Here is an 18,106-nt window from a genome sequence, read left to right as displayed (position 1 = left end):
GCCACAGAGCAGTACCAGTCTGTGGCCCCAGGGGTTGGGGACTCCTGTAATAAGGCATTATAACACAACTAGGCAAAGAGTTAATAGTCTTCCCTTTTAAAGAACTTAGCCTGAGCAACATGGCAAAATTCCATTTCTACCAAAAAAAAAAAAAAAAAAAAAAATTAGCCAGGCACAGTGGTGTACACTTGTGGTCCCAGCTACTTAGGAGGCTGAGGTGGAAGGATCAGTTGAGCCTGTGAGGTTGAGGCTGCAGTGATCATGCCACTGCACTATAGCCTTGGCCACAGAGTGAGATCCTGTCTCCAAAAACCCCCCCAAAACTCAAAACTGCCAGGCACAGTGGCTCATACCTGTAATCTCAGCATTTTGGGAGGCTAAGGCAGGAGGGTCACTTGAGCCCAGAAATTTGAGACCAGCCTTGGCAACAATGTGAGACCCTGGATCAATAGCAAATTTTTAAAATCAGCTGGGCATGGTGGCACACTCCTTTAGTACCAGGTACTCAGGAGGCTGAGGTGGGAGGATCACTTGAGCCTGGGAGGTCAAGACTGCAATGAGTCATGGTTGTACCACTTCACTCAACCTGGTTGACACAGTGAGACCCTGTTTCAAAAAAAAAAAAAAAAAAACTCAAAAAAAACCATAAAATTATCTAAAAATACCCCCTAAAAAATGGACAAAGGATAAGTATTGACAGTTTATTAATATATAAAGAGCTGATAACAATATTAGAAGATATCTCATAGTAACCAAAGAAATACAGAAATATTAAGATGTTAGTTTTCATTTATTACATCAGAAGAGATTTAAGCAAATTTTAATACATAGTACTGATGAGATTTATTCAAATAGTAAGATAGGAAGGTAATAATTAGAAAATTACAGTATGTATCAAAAATTTTTAAAAACATTTATACCTTTAACCTAGTGATTCTTCTTATAGGAATTTGTCCTAAGGAAATAATCAGAAAAGTAAGGAAAGTTCTACTCACAAGTATGTTCAGGAGAGCAGTATTTAGAATAGTGAAAAATTGGAAAAACCTGTATGTCATTTTATCAAGGATATGATTTAAAAAGTTATAGAGCATTTCCAAAATGATCAATCTTGTAATAGTTTTACCCCAACACATTTTTAACCTTTTTTAACTTTTAAGAAACATTTTAAAAAATATAAAATATATTATCCATAGAGGAAAAAATATGTGTACAATTTAGAAAACAGGTAGAGGGTACTCAATGTCATCTACAGTGATATTTTAAAATAGAACATCTTTCAGTTTCACATCACTTCTTAAAAGGAATAGCATTCTCTGCAATTCCCGTTTCAATTGGAAGGGATCTCTTTACCTAATAATGAAAGAGACGCTTAACCTTCTTTTTATTTTGTGTGATTCTTTTTATAGTCATTTATTGACAGAAATAAGGTCAGTGTGCCTCCAAAATAGGGAAAAAAACCAAAGTGTGTTTTTCCACTCTTACATACCTCACAGCACAACAGTTCTGACACCCAGTGACACACCAAGAAATTCTGATCTTCGTGGACACCAGTTGAGTGTCCTCAATTAATTCAATTGAGTCCTGACACTATCTACCTGGAGATAGGTGATGATTCAGTCTCACAAGATTGCCCCCCACTTTAGATGCCAATTGCAAGCCCCAAGTTGTCCTTCTAACTGACTTGCAAAAAATCGGTGTTCCTATGATGCCTCTCCACAAGTTTCAGTAATTTGCTAGAATAGCTCAGAGAATTCAGACACTTCATTTACACACATTTGTTATAGAGGACATTACAAAGGATACTGTTGAGCAGCCAGATGAAAGAGATGCTTAGGGCAAGGCATGTGGGAAGGGGCGCAGGCCCTTTCTGGGGCTCATCACCCTCCAAGCACCTCCATGTGTTCAGCTATCCAGAAGCACTCTGAACCTAGTTCTTCTGAATTTTATGGAGGCTTCATTACATAGACATGATTGATTAAATCATTGGCCACTGATGATCAACTTCCCTTACAGCCCTTTTCCCATCATTAGAGGTTGAAAGGAGGGCTAGAAGTCCCAATCCTCTAATCATGCCTTGGTCTTTCTGGGGACCAGCCCCCACCACAGCTACCTATCTTCCCCCACCCCAGCCAATAATTCATTAGCACACAAAAGACACTCTTTTGAGGTGATTCCAAGGTTTTTATGAGCTATGTGCTAGGAACCAGGGTCAGAGACTAAATATATATTTCTTATTATATCACAATATTACAGCACCTAAATTCTTTGAGTATCAGTTTTGTCTGCTACTTAATGGTTATTTCATTATTTGTTTAGAACTCTAAATTCCAAAACAGAATGAAAACAGTTTTCAGAGAGAGATTTGTAATACTGAAGGATAAAAAATATATAGATAAATCAAAATACAGGAAAATTAGAATTGAAAAATAAAGCCAGAAAATATAGAAATACAGAAAATACACAAAGAATTACTAGTGTTTTTCAAACTTTTTTTTGACAATCCATTGTTGGACATATATTTTACACTGCAACACACATACATATATACACAAACATTTCACAAAGCAGAACTTCCCCTTACTACTTCCTATGTACTCTGATCTTTTTTTCTAGTCTTTTTTTCCCCCTTTTTCTAAGCGCTTCTTTCAATTTACGAATGGGTTTTAACCTCCAGTTTGGAAAACAGACCTAAACTATAGGAGGATGAGAGCAATAAATTTTGATCTACATTCCTTAGGAGGTATTCCTAGGTAATCCAGGGAGAAACAAAAGCATGTTTCTGAGTAGTCATAAATGAATTAAGACTGTTGGGGGGTGAGATGGCATGTCTGACAAACTTCTTAGGTAACTTTGATGTTTGTTGAAATAGTATGATGTTCAGTTGGTCTTACCTAACTGCAGTGTTGCTTTGTAGCTAAGGAGACAACTGGCTCAGGAGAAGTACCTTAGGGAATCTTTAGAGAAATCAGGATCAGCCATGCTCCTCAAAATACAAGAAATGGCATCAACAGTGGAGGTAGAACGAAAACAGGTAGAAAGAATTCCTCTCCTTATGTATATTTGGAATGTGAAACCAAACAAAAATTGATATTTTACCTATAAACTTAACATTTTACTAATTTCCTCTAGATTTACTAAAATATTTACTTTTTGTTAGTAATATGTTAACAATCTTACTACAGTTTTTTTAAGTTAGTGCAAAATAAGAAAGACCCTAATGTCATTATTAAATGCTCTTAATTTATAAATCAGAGAGCTAAGGACCAGAGAGGTTAATTTACCTCAGGCTTTATAGAGGTGGACTCTTGGCTCCTAAGGAAAGATATCTTTGCCTTATACTATCCACTTTCTGCTATAGAGATTGATTTTGGAAGGCATTGCCCTGGTCTCATGCTGTGTATGTCTGACATGGACATGGGTGAACCTGGAAACCATCATTCTCAGCAATCTCACACAGGAGCAGAAGATTAAATACCACATGTTCTCACTCACAGGCGGGTGTTGAACAATGAGAACACATGGACACAGGGAGGGGAGCACTACACACTGGGGTCTGTTGGGGGGAAATAGGGGAGGGACAGTGGGAGGTGGGGAGTTGGGGAGAGATAGCATGGGGAGAAATGCCAAATATGGGTGATGGGGAGAAAGGCAGCAAATCACGCTGCCACGTGTGTACCTATGCAACAATCTTGCATGTCCTTCACATGTACCCCAAAACCTAAAATGCAATAAAATAAATTAAAAAAAAAAAAAAAAAGAAAGGCTAAACTGATCTAACACTGGAAGCAAAGGTTATCAATAAGTAAAACAATCAGGACTATGTTTACACTGCTGTTTTCAATTATCATTATTTATTTTAACATATTTTTACCTTCGTATTTATTATTTGAAGTATCTACATACAATTTAGCATACTTTAAATTCTGAGTCAATTGATATTTTCATATTTTAAAATAATTTTTTTGGATGATATAATCTTTTAACCAATGGTTTTTCTTCATAACTGAATTATAACTAAGATTCTACTTTAGGAATTTACAAATGACCCTTTGTTGCTCTAACTTGCAGTGCCAATATGGTAACCATTAGCCACATTTGGCTATTTAAATCAGTTAAATAAAATATTTATTTCTTCACACACTAGCCACATTCAAGTATTCAGTAGCCATGTGTGGCTAGTGGACTGTTTGCATTGGAGAGTGCACAGAAGGTTCTATTGGGTGGCACCGCTCCAAGACCGCATTTTATTGAGATTTTAACTGTAACATAGACTAACTTCTTGTTGCTTCTCAGTGACATTAAGATTGGAATGTTCCTTACACATGTGATATAAGGTAGTTTATTAGAAATCTTTATCTTACAGAAAAGGAGTTTTTCTGATGCAATTTCAGGTGCACATTTTGCAGCAAAACTGCATTGCTCTACGGGATTCTATACAGAGCACTCAAGAACTACTGGCCCAGGAACAGAAAAAAAAAGAAGAGTTGGAGACTGCTACTTCACAGCTCAAATCTGATCTAAGTATGAAACTAGATGCTGGAAATCAGCTTCTTGTTTGTTTTTTGAGATTTCATCGAAAAACTCTTAAGATCCCACATTCTTAAAGTGGCAAGTGTTACTGGTATTTTCCACAGTGCTGTATGTAAAAAATTGCAGATTTCCCTTCTACCTGTAGTACTGAGTTAGAAAGGAATGTTGTTAATAATGGATTTGGCCCTTTTAATTGTAAACAAGTCCTTATTTAGTTTTTTTCCAGCTTTTTTGTGGACTTGGGAATATTTGGTTTCTAGACATCTGGATTTAATATTTGGCAAAAAAGTAAAACAATAGATTGAATATTGGATAATAAAATAATAAGGCCATGAATCCTTGATAACTTACTGATTCTGTCAATTCATCATGTCAGATTCTCCATTCTTCGTGTTATCAATCTATTTTGGTTAACATATATTTGTAGACATGGAAATTGTAAGGTACCTTAAAGAGAGCTTAATCTCCTCTTTTTATAGATAAATCCTCAAAGGTGACAGAGCCAGGAAATGAAACAGCCTAGACTTGATCCCAAGGTGTTCAGTCATGTTTATTGTAACCCATCAGCCCTTTATCATACCACTGTTGCTAGTACTTTACTGTAAAGCAGTTTCCAGATAGTCTCAATGATAGAGGTCACAGAGTTATAGTGCAGTGCTTCATGTGACTAATACATCATGGTTTACACTGAGCTTTCACATAAATTATTTCATTCAGTACTCAAAGCTATTCATATTTCCCAGAGTTACAAAAGGAAAAAAAAATGAAAAAGTAAAACCTAGACCTGGATCTCCTAACTCCAAGCCTAGTGTTCTCTCCAGTTCACCTTTTCTGCTCTGTGGCTGTAATGGGGGCTGATAATACCAAAAAGGAAATGGAAGTGATAAAAAATAATAGAGCAAGAGTAATTTATTCAATGTGTTGACTTACTGCTTTTAGCAGAAAATATTCCCTTTTCTTACAGTAGTAAATTACTGTGTGAAGTTCTCACTGACAATGCCCCTGGATAATTTTCTGTCTTTCTGTAATTGTGTGCCTACAAAAATACATGTACATTTTATGATGCTGCCACATTATCTCGTTTGAGCACTGCAGCAACCTTTTCAGAAAGATAAGAAGATATACACATTACGTAGAAGATAGAAAAGGATCTACACTGACTGTACCCAAAGACCCACAGCAAGTGAATAGCTGGACCTAGAACAGTTATCTTTCTATTATATTAGTTGGCCCTCTGAATTTTTATGTTACTTTCTTGTTGGATTAATGCTTTATTTTTGAATTTTATAAAGAGTTTGTGCAAGACCATTAAAAATGAAGATTAAAACACAATTTCAAACTGACACAAGGAAAAGGAAGTCTGTCTGAATGCCAACTAGATGCATAATATTGAATTATAGACTTGACATATATTGAATTATAGACTTGACATATATTTTATTACTTAAAGGTACAATTAGTTGTTCGAACTACATTAATAAAAGACATGCCTTTGAATATTTGCTTCAATGGATTAAAAATGTAATCAAGTTTATTAACAATAAGCATTTACATACATATTTATAGTACTTAAAATGAATAAATTGTTCTTCCAAGTAAAACACTTCTATTCTTATTTTGGTTAGTAGAATTTTCCAAAAAAAGTCATATAGTTCATCTTTTTTATCCTTCGTATATTTTAAATTAGAGTTTATTCCGAGTATTCGTATATTCAAAAAGTATAGTTTTTCAAAGGTATATCCTATATAAAATGTGAGTTTTATGTGTTTTATAATTTCTGGCTTTAGAATATTTAAGTGAAACAAAACTGATCTCTGTGAATTTTTCTGTGAAGGCAATTACTCTCAGATAAGTTTACACTTTTTGGCTACTGGTATATAATGCCAAACTGTTCCACAATTTTCTGTCTTTGGTTTTCTTTTCACTATATATGCTCTGAGTGGTTTCCAATCTTTTTTTCCATGCAAAGTCATCCTCAGTTCTTGACCAGTATGTTACTGTCAGCTAAATATCTGCATTTGGATACCTTGCAGATGTCAAAACGTGAAAAACTTAAGTGTTTCACTCTTTCTTTACCTGCTCCATGCTCTGTATTCCCTATGTACCTGAAGAGTCCACTGTTCACCCTGCTGCCCAAGTCTGAATGCTAGTTGTTCTCCTTGTCTCATTTGCTGCTTTTACCCCACCAGTAAGCCACCAAGTCCTAAAGTGCTCTCTGTTTACTGTTTCATATATCTGTTTTTCCTCTGCATCTTTGTTGTCATGACCAGTGAGAGATAGTCCTTATTGTCATTACTTTATTGAATTGTCATTTACTCATATGTCAGTTACTTTAACAGCTACTAAATTCATCTCCTTTCCTTTATTGTACCTTTGTTAGAGTGATCTCACTAACACATATCCTTTGATCATACTCCTTCTCAGCATAACATCCTTCAGAGACCGCATTTACCATTGCAAATGACTGTGGACTAGTTTCTTGATAATTCCATAACAGTTTCTAATCTATAAAAATATGATGGAAATAGTTGGGTTCTTATCTCTACAAAAAATAGACATAAAAAATTTAAAGCTTCTCACTGTGATTTCAATGTAGCAAGTTACTGTTATCATAGTTATGTGAAATGTTTGTTTTTAGTTTCTAGAGATGATCTCATTTCCAAATTGGTTGAAGAAAATAAGGTAAGTTTTGAAGTTGTGGAGTACAGAGGTGGTCTTTTCTGTCTTTGCTAAGTCCTATTTCCTCATCCATGTTGGCTTACAATCCTGATTCTCATAAAAGTTTTATTTAAAAAAGTTTCATGTGAATGAGTAGTATATTTAGGATAATAGTATTAAGAAGGTTACTAGAGTTTGAAAAATGTCGGTTGGCAAATTAATAAGACATTATTTTTATTAGACTTATTTTAATAGACTTAAGCCTTTTGCAAACTAATTGTTATAAAATAATGAAATGTAAGAAATAAAACTTTTTGTTGTTGGTAAGTTGCACAACTGTGAATGTATTTAATGACACTAAACTATACACTCACAATGGTTTGAATGATAAATTTTGACTTATGTATATTTTGCCATAATTTTTAAAGTTAAATGACTGGCCAGGCACGGTGGCTTACACCTGTAATCCCAGCACTTTGGGAGGCCAAGGTGGGCAGATCACGAGGTCAGGAGATCGAGACTATCTTGGCCAACGTGGTGAAACCTTGTCTCTACTAAAAATACAAAAACTAGCTGGATATGGTGGTGAGCACCTGTAGGCCCAGGTACTTGGGAGTCTAGGGCAGGAGAATCGCTTGAACCAAGGAAGCAGAGGTTGCAGTGAGCCAGGATCACACCACTGCACTCCATCCTGGCAACAGAGCGAGACTCTGTCTCAAAAATAAAAATAAATATGATTTTATATCTTACTACATTTCTAAATCTGTTGATGTGTTGATTCTATTTCTTTTGGATGCTATCTCATCCTGTGTTATATGATATTTATTTTTCTTGAGATGCTTCTCCTGGGAAAATAGAAGGGTGGTTCTTCCTCTGTAGGAAGAGGATTTATACTTTGTCCTTCCCCTTTCTACTAAATACCTTTTAGGGAAAGCCTCATCTACAATGCACATCTGTATCACTTCTCTCATCTCAAAGGAAACTAGCTTTTTTTTTTTTTTTTTTCTGTAACCACAGAACAAAGGTGCTTTCTTCTGCTCCACCCTTGGGTCCTCGTTTTTGAAAATAACTTCACTTTTAACTTTAAAAGATCTTTGAATGTGTTCCTTTGAAGTCATTAGATCTTACTACTAATAGGAAAAAATGTGTTTGTATAATAACATAACAGATACTTAATCTTAGGGAGTAGAACTTTGATATAAAGATACCAGGTATATTTAGGTTATGCTTTTAGGCAAATTCTTTCTAACTGGAATCTCAATATAAAAATAGATGTAATGGTTTTTTTTAAAATAGGCTTTATTTTTAAGAGCAGTCTTAAGTTTACAACAAAAGTGAACAAAAGGTAAGGAGATTTTCTGTATGCTCTGTGCCCCATTCATGCATAGTCTTCCTCATTAGCCATTTGATGGATATCCGTTTGAAAAATGGATGCACCGTTTTACATCCCCCACCAGAGTGGTACATTATTACAATTGATGAAACTATATTGACACATTATTATCACCCAGTGTCTATAGTTTACATTAGGGTTCACTCTTGGTGTTGTGCATTCTATGGATTTAAACAAATGTATAATGACATATCTACTATTATAGTAGATATGTTTTATAGTATCATATAGATTAGTTGCATTGCTCTAAAAAATCCTCTGTGCTCTGCCTCCCTCCCCCACTAAACCCTGGCAACCATTGATCTTTTTACTGTCTCCATAATTTGCCTTTTCCAGAATGTCATATAGTTGGAATCACGCAGTCTGTAGCTATTCAGACTGGCTTCTTTCACTTAGTAATAAATACTTATGTTTTCTTCATGTCTTTTCATGGCTTGATAGCACATTTTTCTTTTTTTTTTTTTTTTTTTGAGACACAGTCTCACTGTCACCCAGACTGGAGTACAGTGGCACTATCTCAGCTCACTACAACCTCCACCTCCTGGGTTCAAGCGATTTTCCTGTCTCAGTCTCCCGATTAGCTGGGATTACAGGTGCTCTCTACCACTCCTGGCTAATTTTTGTATTTTTATTAGAGAAGGCGTTTCACTATGTTGGCCACTTGGTCTGGAACTCCTGACGTCAGGTGATCTGCCTGCCTCAACCTCTCAAAGTGCTGAGATTACAGGCATGAGCCATCGTGCCTGGCTAAAAGCTCATTTCCTTCCTTTTAGTGCTGAATAATATTCCTTTGTCTGGATATACCATAATTTATCCATTAACTTACTCATGGATATCCTGATTGCTCCGAGTTTTGGCAATTATTATTAAAGCTGCTGTAAGTATCTGTGTGCAGGTTTTTGTGTGGGCATAGGTATTCAGCTCCTTTGGGTAAATCCCAAGGAGCATGATTACTGGATCATATGGTAAGAATATGTTTACTTTTGTAAGAAACCACCAAACTGTCTTCTAAAGTGGCTGTACCATTTTACGTTTCCACCAGCAATGAACGAGAATCCCTATTGCTCCACATCCTTGACAACACTTGTTGTTGTCAGTGTTCTAGATTTTGGCCATTGTAATAGGTATGTAGTGGTATCTCATTATTGTTTTAAATAAACAATTTTATTAAATAATTTAGAAATAAAGAGAAGTTCAGGAGTTGAAGATTTCAAGATTTTTTATAAATTCTTTATAAGACACTTATAAAGTTCCAGTGTATGTCATTGGAACTTGAACTGGTACTGACTGAAATACAAAACAGTTATTTTTACAGGGGTGCATGTAATATCTCTTATATGTGAAAAAGAGAGTTATTATTTTTTCCTTACAGAATGTGCAGATATCTTTCAACAAGGAACACAAAGAAAATGAATATTTGAGGTCTGAAATAATATCTCTTCATGAAGCATCAGAAAAAGCACAAGTAAATTTTCATGCTTTCACTAGTTTTTAGATGTTATTTAATTTTGTTCAATTAAATAACCAAGAAACAAAATTAGTCTTGATTATATAAATTCATACCATCTCCATCACCCAACTTTTTATTTCTATAAGACTTATTTCATCTTTGAAACATTATCAAATTAACTACATTTCTCATTTAATTCTCCAAATTCCTATTATGTATAAGTATACAAGCTATACCACTAAAATTATGCACTAGTTTATACTTGCCTTTGTTTGCTTTCTGATTTTCTCATTAAATATATGTCTTTCTCTCTTCAAAGTGAACTTCTGAATAGTTCCATGGCAAGGGCTATGTCTTACTTTCTTTGTATCTTCTATAGTAAATAGCATAGTAGGAACCTAGCAAATGTCTACTGAATTTTAAAGTTTATGTGTACTCATTTCTGGGATGGTGATTCTCAAATCGGGCTGATGTTTTATATATATGTGCACCTGCAGCAAGAAGAGTCACCAGATACGCAGGCAAACTGGAGTTTATCACAGAGCCCAAACAATTGTTTATCACTTAAAGTAACTTTTCTCTTGGTACAATTTGATTGTCTCAATATTAGGATCATAGTGTTGCTGGGCTCTCTTTATAATAAAGAAAAATAATTTAAAAATACAAAATGTGTTTTTAAATATAATAACATCAACTACTATTACTCTTCCTATGCTAATAGTAGTTAACATTTTTACTGAGCCCATTCCACATTGTAGGCACAATTCTAGGCACCTTATATTACTAACAAGTTGTAATCCTCACAATTGCCCTATGAAATGGAAACTGGTATTCACATTTTAAAGATAAGGAAGCTGATACACAAAGAAGTTCAGGAGCAAAGATAGTAGGTGGCAGAGTTGAAATTTGAACTCAGGTAATCTGGCTCCAAAGAAAATTAGCTATTTCTTTTCAAAGAGCAAGGGTTCTCCTCTGTTTCACTCCCAGGTATTCCTTGATGAATAGCTTGTATATCTGGTGCGACTTTATGCCCCTGAATGTGTTTCTAACTACTGTACTGTCCATACCATTTGTGATGTTTGCCACGTAGTCTTTTATTTATCTTTTCTTTTATTCCATTTTATTTTTTGTGTTTCTTTTTCATAGTGTTCCTTCAAAGTTTCTTGTTCTTGAAGAACTTGTTTAAAACATAAGTTATTTGCTAAATCTACCTTGCAAAAATAACTGATAATTGAGATAAATCTTCTTGGCAATAATACAAATTTCAAAGTATGAAAAGAAAGAGAATGGTTAACTACCTACATATATGATGGATCTGTGTAGCTCAAAAGATTTTTGTTTTATTTTGAAAGATTAATGCTGTGATGGTAAAATCATTATATTTTGCTTTTATGAATATTGTCAGTTGGTGGCGAAGGAGCTTAGGTATTTTGTGTTACCAGCTAAATAATTCTGAATGCTCATGGATTTCTATGATATTGGCTAGGCACTGACATTATAAATTCCATTTTGCAGATGTCTTGCTCTAATGAACCAGTGTTCAAAGTTGTGAAGAATAGATCAGTAAAATGCTGTATGCATCAATTGCTCTACCAAATCAACAAATCTCTTAATTTATAATTTTGTAGAGTATAGACTTTTAATATTTGAAAGTATTTTTTAGACTAATGCAATGTGAATTGAGGATAGGTTAAATAAATTAGGTTCACATATATAGTGAGATACTATGCATTCATTAAAAATAATGATACGTAAGTAAAAAATGATTCTTTATTGGAGAAACCAGTGAATCACTGTGTGTGTTTTCTTAGGTTTTGAATGACCAGTTGACTAAAAAGTGTTCAGAGCTGAGCTGCACACTTCAGACTGTTAGTATGGAGAAAGCCAGAATCATTGCTGAGCATCAGGCCATTCTGCAGGTATTCATTTAACACTAGTGAATGTGTTAAATTTAATAGAGTTCACCAGGTGGCAGAAAGCCACCCTGGTTGATAGATCAGGAAATGTCCATGGCCAACTGGAAAAATAAAATATTTTAACAATAAATTTCAAAAAATTGACTGAATTATTTCTATTAATGCTTTTCACTTTTCATCAGAGGGGTGATTTGGCCTTACACTCAAGGATTTTCATGGCTTCTTCTCAAATATTATCACTTGAGGAAAAAAATAATTACTTGTCCCATTATTTATAGAATCATGGAGAACATATGTGACTAACCCTAAAGTACTTAACCTTTTCCTCAAACACCTTACAGTTTCCCATTTTGCTTATGTCATTTTCTATGCTGAGAATGCTTTTTACTTTGTCTTCAATATCTGAAATTCTGTTTATTCTTTGAGTCACCTTCATCAGGGAGCTTTCTCATCCCAATAAGAAGGAATAAGTTTTCCATTTCAACTTCTATTCCTGGGACACTAAACAGACTACCATAGTAATAATCACTTTCTCTTTTTATAAGCATTGCTTTCTATATACACCAAACATTGTGCTTAGGATTTTACACATATTACCTCCTTTAATTGTAGCAGCCATTATGTAAAATGATATTTATTATGCTCATTTTACAGATAAGAAAATGAGGGTTAGAGAAGTTCACTTGCCCAAATTCACCTAACTAGTAAGAAGTAGAGTTGCGTTTTGATCCAGGCTGACTTCAGAGTCAGTATGTTTAATTGCTATGCTAATTCCCTATTCTGCATTCTCTAGTGGTAATTTATGTGCTGGTTCTTTTCCTGGGTTACACTGTGAGCTTCCTAGAAGCAAGGACATTATTTCTCATAGTGCTAAGCACACTTTGCACGTAACATATACTGAATAAATAATTAGTTTTTTAACTCTGTGCAAGTATAATGCTGTATCTAGATAGGATCATAGTGGTGAACAAGACAGAATTCCTACTATCATGGACTTATTCAGTGGACTGAATATATAATACTATTTATTACAAGTATTTCAAAATTTTATAACACAATTGGGATCCCATTTTACCAAGTATGAAGGCTTGCTTTGCAATCAAATATTGTTAAAATAGAAGTGTGTTAAAAAGTATTAATAAAACTGATTAATATGTACTGTATTTGCAAAAACTTAATGGATTATGTGGTACACAAAAATGTTATGTTTTGATAATTTCAAAATGGTGAGGCAAAGAAAATAAATTTTGTGTAACAGTTATAGTGCTTCTGCTGTAACAGTATCTGAGTGCAATTTAAGATAGCCTCAAAAGAATTCACAGCAAACTGTTCAACGTGGTAATCCTTAGAATGTGGGATTATTTAGAGGGGAAGTGTGAATAGGAAGGGATCTTTTCATTTTATATACATTTATATTGTTTTACTTTTAAAAATAAAGTACCATATTGAAATTTTAAAATGCCAAAAATACTCCTAATACACTATCTTTAAAAATCTGTTGGTATTAGGAGTTTTATAGTTTTTCAGTAGGCTGGGTAAATAATGCATCTTCACTATTGGTTAGTAGAGCTATAAAATGGTAGAATTTTGGTCAACTCAGAAGAGTACAAAGAGAAACTGGGCATTAAAATTAATTATTTTAAAAAGAGATTTTATTTATATAAATAAAACTTTTTTTTTTAAGTTAGTTCAGTGTCTTTGATCAGTTACTCCAAATGATACCCTGTAATCCCAGCTATCAAAAGATTTTCTAGAGCCTCAACTTCTAATACTGCTTTTAACACTCAGGTAGAGCAGAAAATGATGACGCAGACATTTCAAGAACAAAACTTACTGCTGGATGCAGCCCATGCCAGTATCACAAATGAACTACAGACTGTTCAGAATGAGAAAACCCAACTCCAAGAACATCTGTAAGTAAATTATGGGCAACTTCTTACACATTTTTCGTTCTTGCATTTGCGTTTCTTATCGTGTGTGTGTGTCTGCCTGTCTTCAATGAAAACATTTAATCCTGCATTTTTGGGCCAGTTACAAAGATAAAATTAAGACTCTGCCCTTAAGAAACTAGTTTTGTTAGACCATTTTGGTAACTACTCTTAGTCAGGAAATATGTTCTGTAAGAACATTTAATTACTCTTTCTGTTAAATTAGAACTCTCATTTAGCTTTCGTATGTTCTTGTTCTTTTCCTGCAGGGATCATTTAATCCTTGAGCATAACCAGTGTATCCAGAAAGCACAGGATGCTGAAAAGAGAACATCTGTGCAAAAAGAGCTGCTAGAATCAACTATTGCAAGATTGCGAGGTGAATTGGAAGCATCAGTGCAAGAGAAGAAGTTTCTGCTAGAGGAGAAAGAAAGATTTCAGAGGGAGGTAGGTAGAAGCAGATTGACATTATCTTCTCTTTGTGGTGTGGTGGTGTTTTAAAATTATATTTTAAATGCAAAAGACAAGAAAAGAAACCCAGATGCAGTTTGTCTGAGTTGCCCAATAAAGAATCTTTAGGTGGCTAACCTATGCCTTTTAGCATGTGAAGTAGTCTGTGCCAAATAGAACAGTATATCCTTATCCAGCATTAGTGAATGTTAACTAGTAGTTCACACATCCTCATGTTAGTTAAGGGATCAGATTTTAAAAATTGATTTTCCCTGAAGGAGTGGGACAGTGGAGGTTAAGGGGTAATAGCCCTGTCTTCCTACTTAGGAAGGAACCAGCAGAGTCTGACATGTAGACGTGTCTTTCTAATTTCAGGGCTATTTGTGAAGTCTGCTCTGCTTCAGAGACTCCTTGATTGGCCCCTTTTCTGAGAGGATGTGCTATCTCTGCAGTGTAGGTATTAATTGACACACAGGATATGTCTGCTATAGTGGAGCCTGTCAGCTGCTGTAAAATTGACCCAGTTCTTTTTTTTCCCACCCCCCTTGGGCAGGTTAATAAAACAGAAAAAGAAATAGCACAAGAAAGATGCAATTTGGAAAAAGAATTAGCTAAAAACAAGGTATTCTACATTTTACTTATTGATATTTCACTATATTTCCGTCTGTATTACTGCCTACTGTATCATCTTATCTTAATGAAAAGATGGGTGATGAATACCAAGCTGTGGGAGAAAGGAGAGCTGCAAAGCTGGATGCCACTCACAGTACACTAGTCACTGCAGCAGAAGTCTGTTTCTGGGGAACGTTTTCTTGTTGAGCATCTGATGTTTGCCAGTGAGTCATCACTGCCTTTGGCCCTAGTGTTAACTGAGGATTTTAGCCAAGAAGTCACCTGAGAGTTAGCTGATTGGTCTGTGAGAGGCAAAGAGATGATTGCTGACTAGGCTGTTTTTAAATAAAAATAAACAACTAACAGCCAGGCGCAGAGGCTTATGCTTGTAATCCCAGCACTTTGGGAGGACAAGGCGGGCGGATCATTTGCGGTCAAGAGTTCGAGATCAGCTTGACCTACATAGTGAACCCCCATCTCTACTAAAATACAAAAATTAGCTGGGTGTGGTGGCAGGTGCCTCTAATCCCAGCTACTTGGGAGACTGAGGCAGGAGAATCGCTTGTACCCAGTAGGAGGAGGTTTCAGTGAACTGAGATTGCGCCACTGTACTCCAGCCTAGGTGACAGAGCAAGACTCCCTCTCACAAAAAAACAAACAAACAAGAACTAAGACTGCTTAAGTACCTATCAGCACTTGCCACTTTATCTTCCAGGTACCATTTTATGGGCTCTAAAAAAGTGGAATGTCCAGAGAAACAAATGAAATCCTACCAATCCTTAAAACATTGCTGTTTGTATTTCAAATTTTGAAGAGAGTAAAGATTATGTATCACTGTCATCTAGAGAATATATCTGGAGCAGTAAGGAATATTAGCTTACTTAGACAAGAAATCCAGCAACAGGTATTGGGTAGAGTCATCAAGCCTTGACTGCTTCTTTGCTTCTGGTTTGCCCAAGTAGCATTAATATTACCATATATACATGTAAATATTTTTTAATTTTTATTATACTTTAAGTTCTGGGGTACATGTGCAGGTTGTGCAGGATTGTTACATAGGTATACACATGCCATGGTGGTTTGCTGCATCCATTCCCCCCATCACCTACATCAGGTATTTCTCCTAATGTTATCCCTCACCAGTCCCCCAACCCCCTGCTATCCCTCCCTTAAGCCCTCCACCCCACAACAGGCCCCGGTCGGTGATGTTCCCCTCCCTGTGTCCGTGTGTTCTCATTGTTCAACACCCACTTACGAGTGAGAACATGCAGTGTTGGGTTTTCTGTTCTTGTGTCAGTTTGCTGAGAATGATGGTTTCCAGCTTCATCCACATCCCTGCAGAGGACACGAACTCATCCTTTTTTATGGCTTCATAGCATTCCATGGTGTATATGTGCCACATTTTCTTTATCCAGTCTATCATTGATGGGCATTTGGGTTGGTTCCAAATCTTTGCTATTGTAAACAGTGCCACGGTGAACATACATGGGCATATGTCTTTATAGGACGATTTATAATCCTTTGGGTGTATATCCAGTAATGGGATTGCTGGGTCAAATGGTATTTCTATTTCAAGATCCTCTTAAAGAATTGCGGCACTGTCTTCTACAGTGGTTGAACTAATTTACACTTCCACCAACAGTGTAAAAGTGTTCCTATTTCTCCACATCCTCTCCAGCATCTGTTGTCTCCAGATTTTTTAATGATCACCATTCTAACTGGCATGAGATGGTATCTCAATGTGGTTTTGATTTTCATTTCTCTAATGACCAGTGATGATGAGCATTTTTTCATACGTTTATTGGCTGCATAAATGTCTTCTGAGAAGTGTCTGTTCATATCTTTTGCCTGCTTTTTGATGGGGTTGTTTTTTTCTTGTACATTTGCTTAAGTTCTTTGTAGATTCTGGATATTAGCTCTTTTGTCAGGTAGGTAGATTGCAAAAATGTTTTCTCATTCTGTTATTCTGTTGGTTGCTGGTTCACTTTGATTGTTGTAGGAAGTTTTGACATCTAAATGTGAATCTCCCAACTCTTTTTTTTTTTTTTTTTGAAGATTGTTTTAGCTATTCTAGGTCCTTGCATTTCTATGTGAATTTTAGGACCAGATTTTCCATTTCTGTAAAAAAGAGTAGCTGGAATTTTGATAAGGCTTGCATTGAGTCTATAGATCAATTTGAGGAGTATTGCAATCTCAGTAATACAATTTGTTTTGTATTTTCTGTATACAGTAAGTCCTGACTTGACAGCATCAATAGGTTCTTAGGTTTAAATTTCAAGTGAAATGATATACAGCAGGTCCTTGAATAACATCATTTCATTCAATGTTGTTGTGTTATGATGTTGATAAGAAAAAATTGATTTTGTCATACATTATCATTTCACTTAAAGTTGCAGTCTCCAAAAACCTATCAATGACAGTGAAGACTAGTGTATAAGATAGTATGATCTACAAATAGAGATTGTTTCACTTCTTCCTTTCCAATTTTGCTGCCTTTTATTTCATTTTCGTATATAATTCCTGGTAGAATCTCCAGTGCAATATTGAATAGAATTGGTGACAGCAGACTTCCCTGTCTTGTTTCCGATCTAAGGGGGAAAGCTTTTAGTATGTCACCATTAAGTGTGATGTCAACTGTGGGTTTTTTCAATGCTCTTCATCAGGATTAGAAAATTCCCTTCTGTTTCCAGTTTGTTGGGAATTTTTGTCTTGAAATTATGTTGAATTTTGCCAAATGCTTTTGCTATGTCAGTTGAGATGATCTTGTGGGTTTTGTCCTTTGTTCCATTACTATGGTGTATTATAGTGATTGACTTCAAATGCACAACTAAGCTTTCATTCCTTGGATAAATTTTACTTGGTCATGTTGTCCTTTTTATATGTTGTTGCATTAGGCTTGCTAGTAATTTGTTAAGATTTTTTTTTGCAGCTCTGTTCATAAGGGATACTGTTCTGTAGTTTTATTTTCTTGTAATGTTTTTGGTTTTGCTATCAAGGTAATATTGGCTTCTTAAAATGATTTGGTAAGTATTCCCTCTATTTCTATTGTTGGGAGGAGTTTGTGAGGGATCGGGGTTAATTCTTCTTTAAACATTTTGTAGCAGTTACCAGTGAAACCATCTGGTTTTGGGCTTTCTTGTGTGTAGAAAGTTTTGTTTCTTTGTTTCAT

At 35.3% G+C, this 18,106-nt stretch overlaps 1 protein-coding gene across 1 annotated transcript in view; it reads left to right on the top strand.

The window, feature by feature from the left end:
• The window catches only part of CCDC150 (coiled-coil domain containing 150), an 88,075-nt gene that overhangs the window by 21,651 nt on the left and 48,318 nt on the right, over positions 1–18,106 (top strand). The window contains exons 6-13 of the mRNA XM_032278788.1: positions 2,915–3,031; positions 4,392–4,521; positions 7,169–7,212; positions 9,954–10,046; positions 11,843–11,950; positions 13,736–13,860; positions 14,145–14,322; positions 14,879–14,947. Of these exons, the coding sequence (XP_032134679.1) occupies positions 2,915–3,031; positions 4,392–4,521; positions 7,169–7,212; positions 9,954–10,046; positions 11,843–11,950; positions 13,736–13,860; positions 14,145–14,322; positions 14,879–14,947 (864 nt within the window). The remainder of the gene's footprint in view (positions 1–2,914; positions 3,032–4,391; positions 4,522–7,168; positions 7,213–9,953; positions 10,047–11,842; positions 11,951–13,735; positions 13,861–14,144; positions 14,323–14,878; positions 14,948–18,106) is intronic.

The sequence above is a fragment of the Sapajus apella genome, unplaced genomic scaffold, assembly GCF_009761245.1.
Source record: "Sapajus apella isolate SASKATOON/1434 unplaced genomic scaffold, GSC_monkey_1.0 scaffold10, whole genome shotgun sequence".
NCBI classification, from domain to species: Eukaryota; Metazoa; Chordata; class Mammalia; order Primates; family Cebidae; genus Sapajus; species Sapajus apella.
The sequence above is the reverse complement of the archived record's forward strand: the minus strand, read 5'-3'. Positions and strand labels throughout refer to the sequence as shown.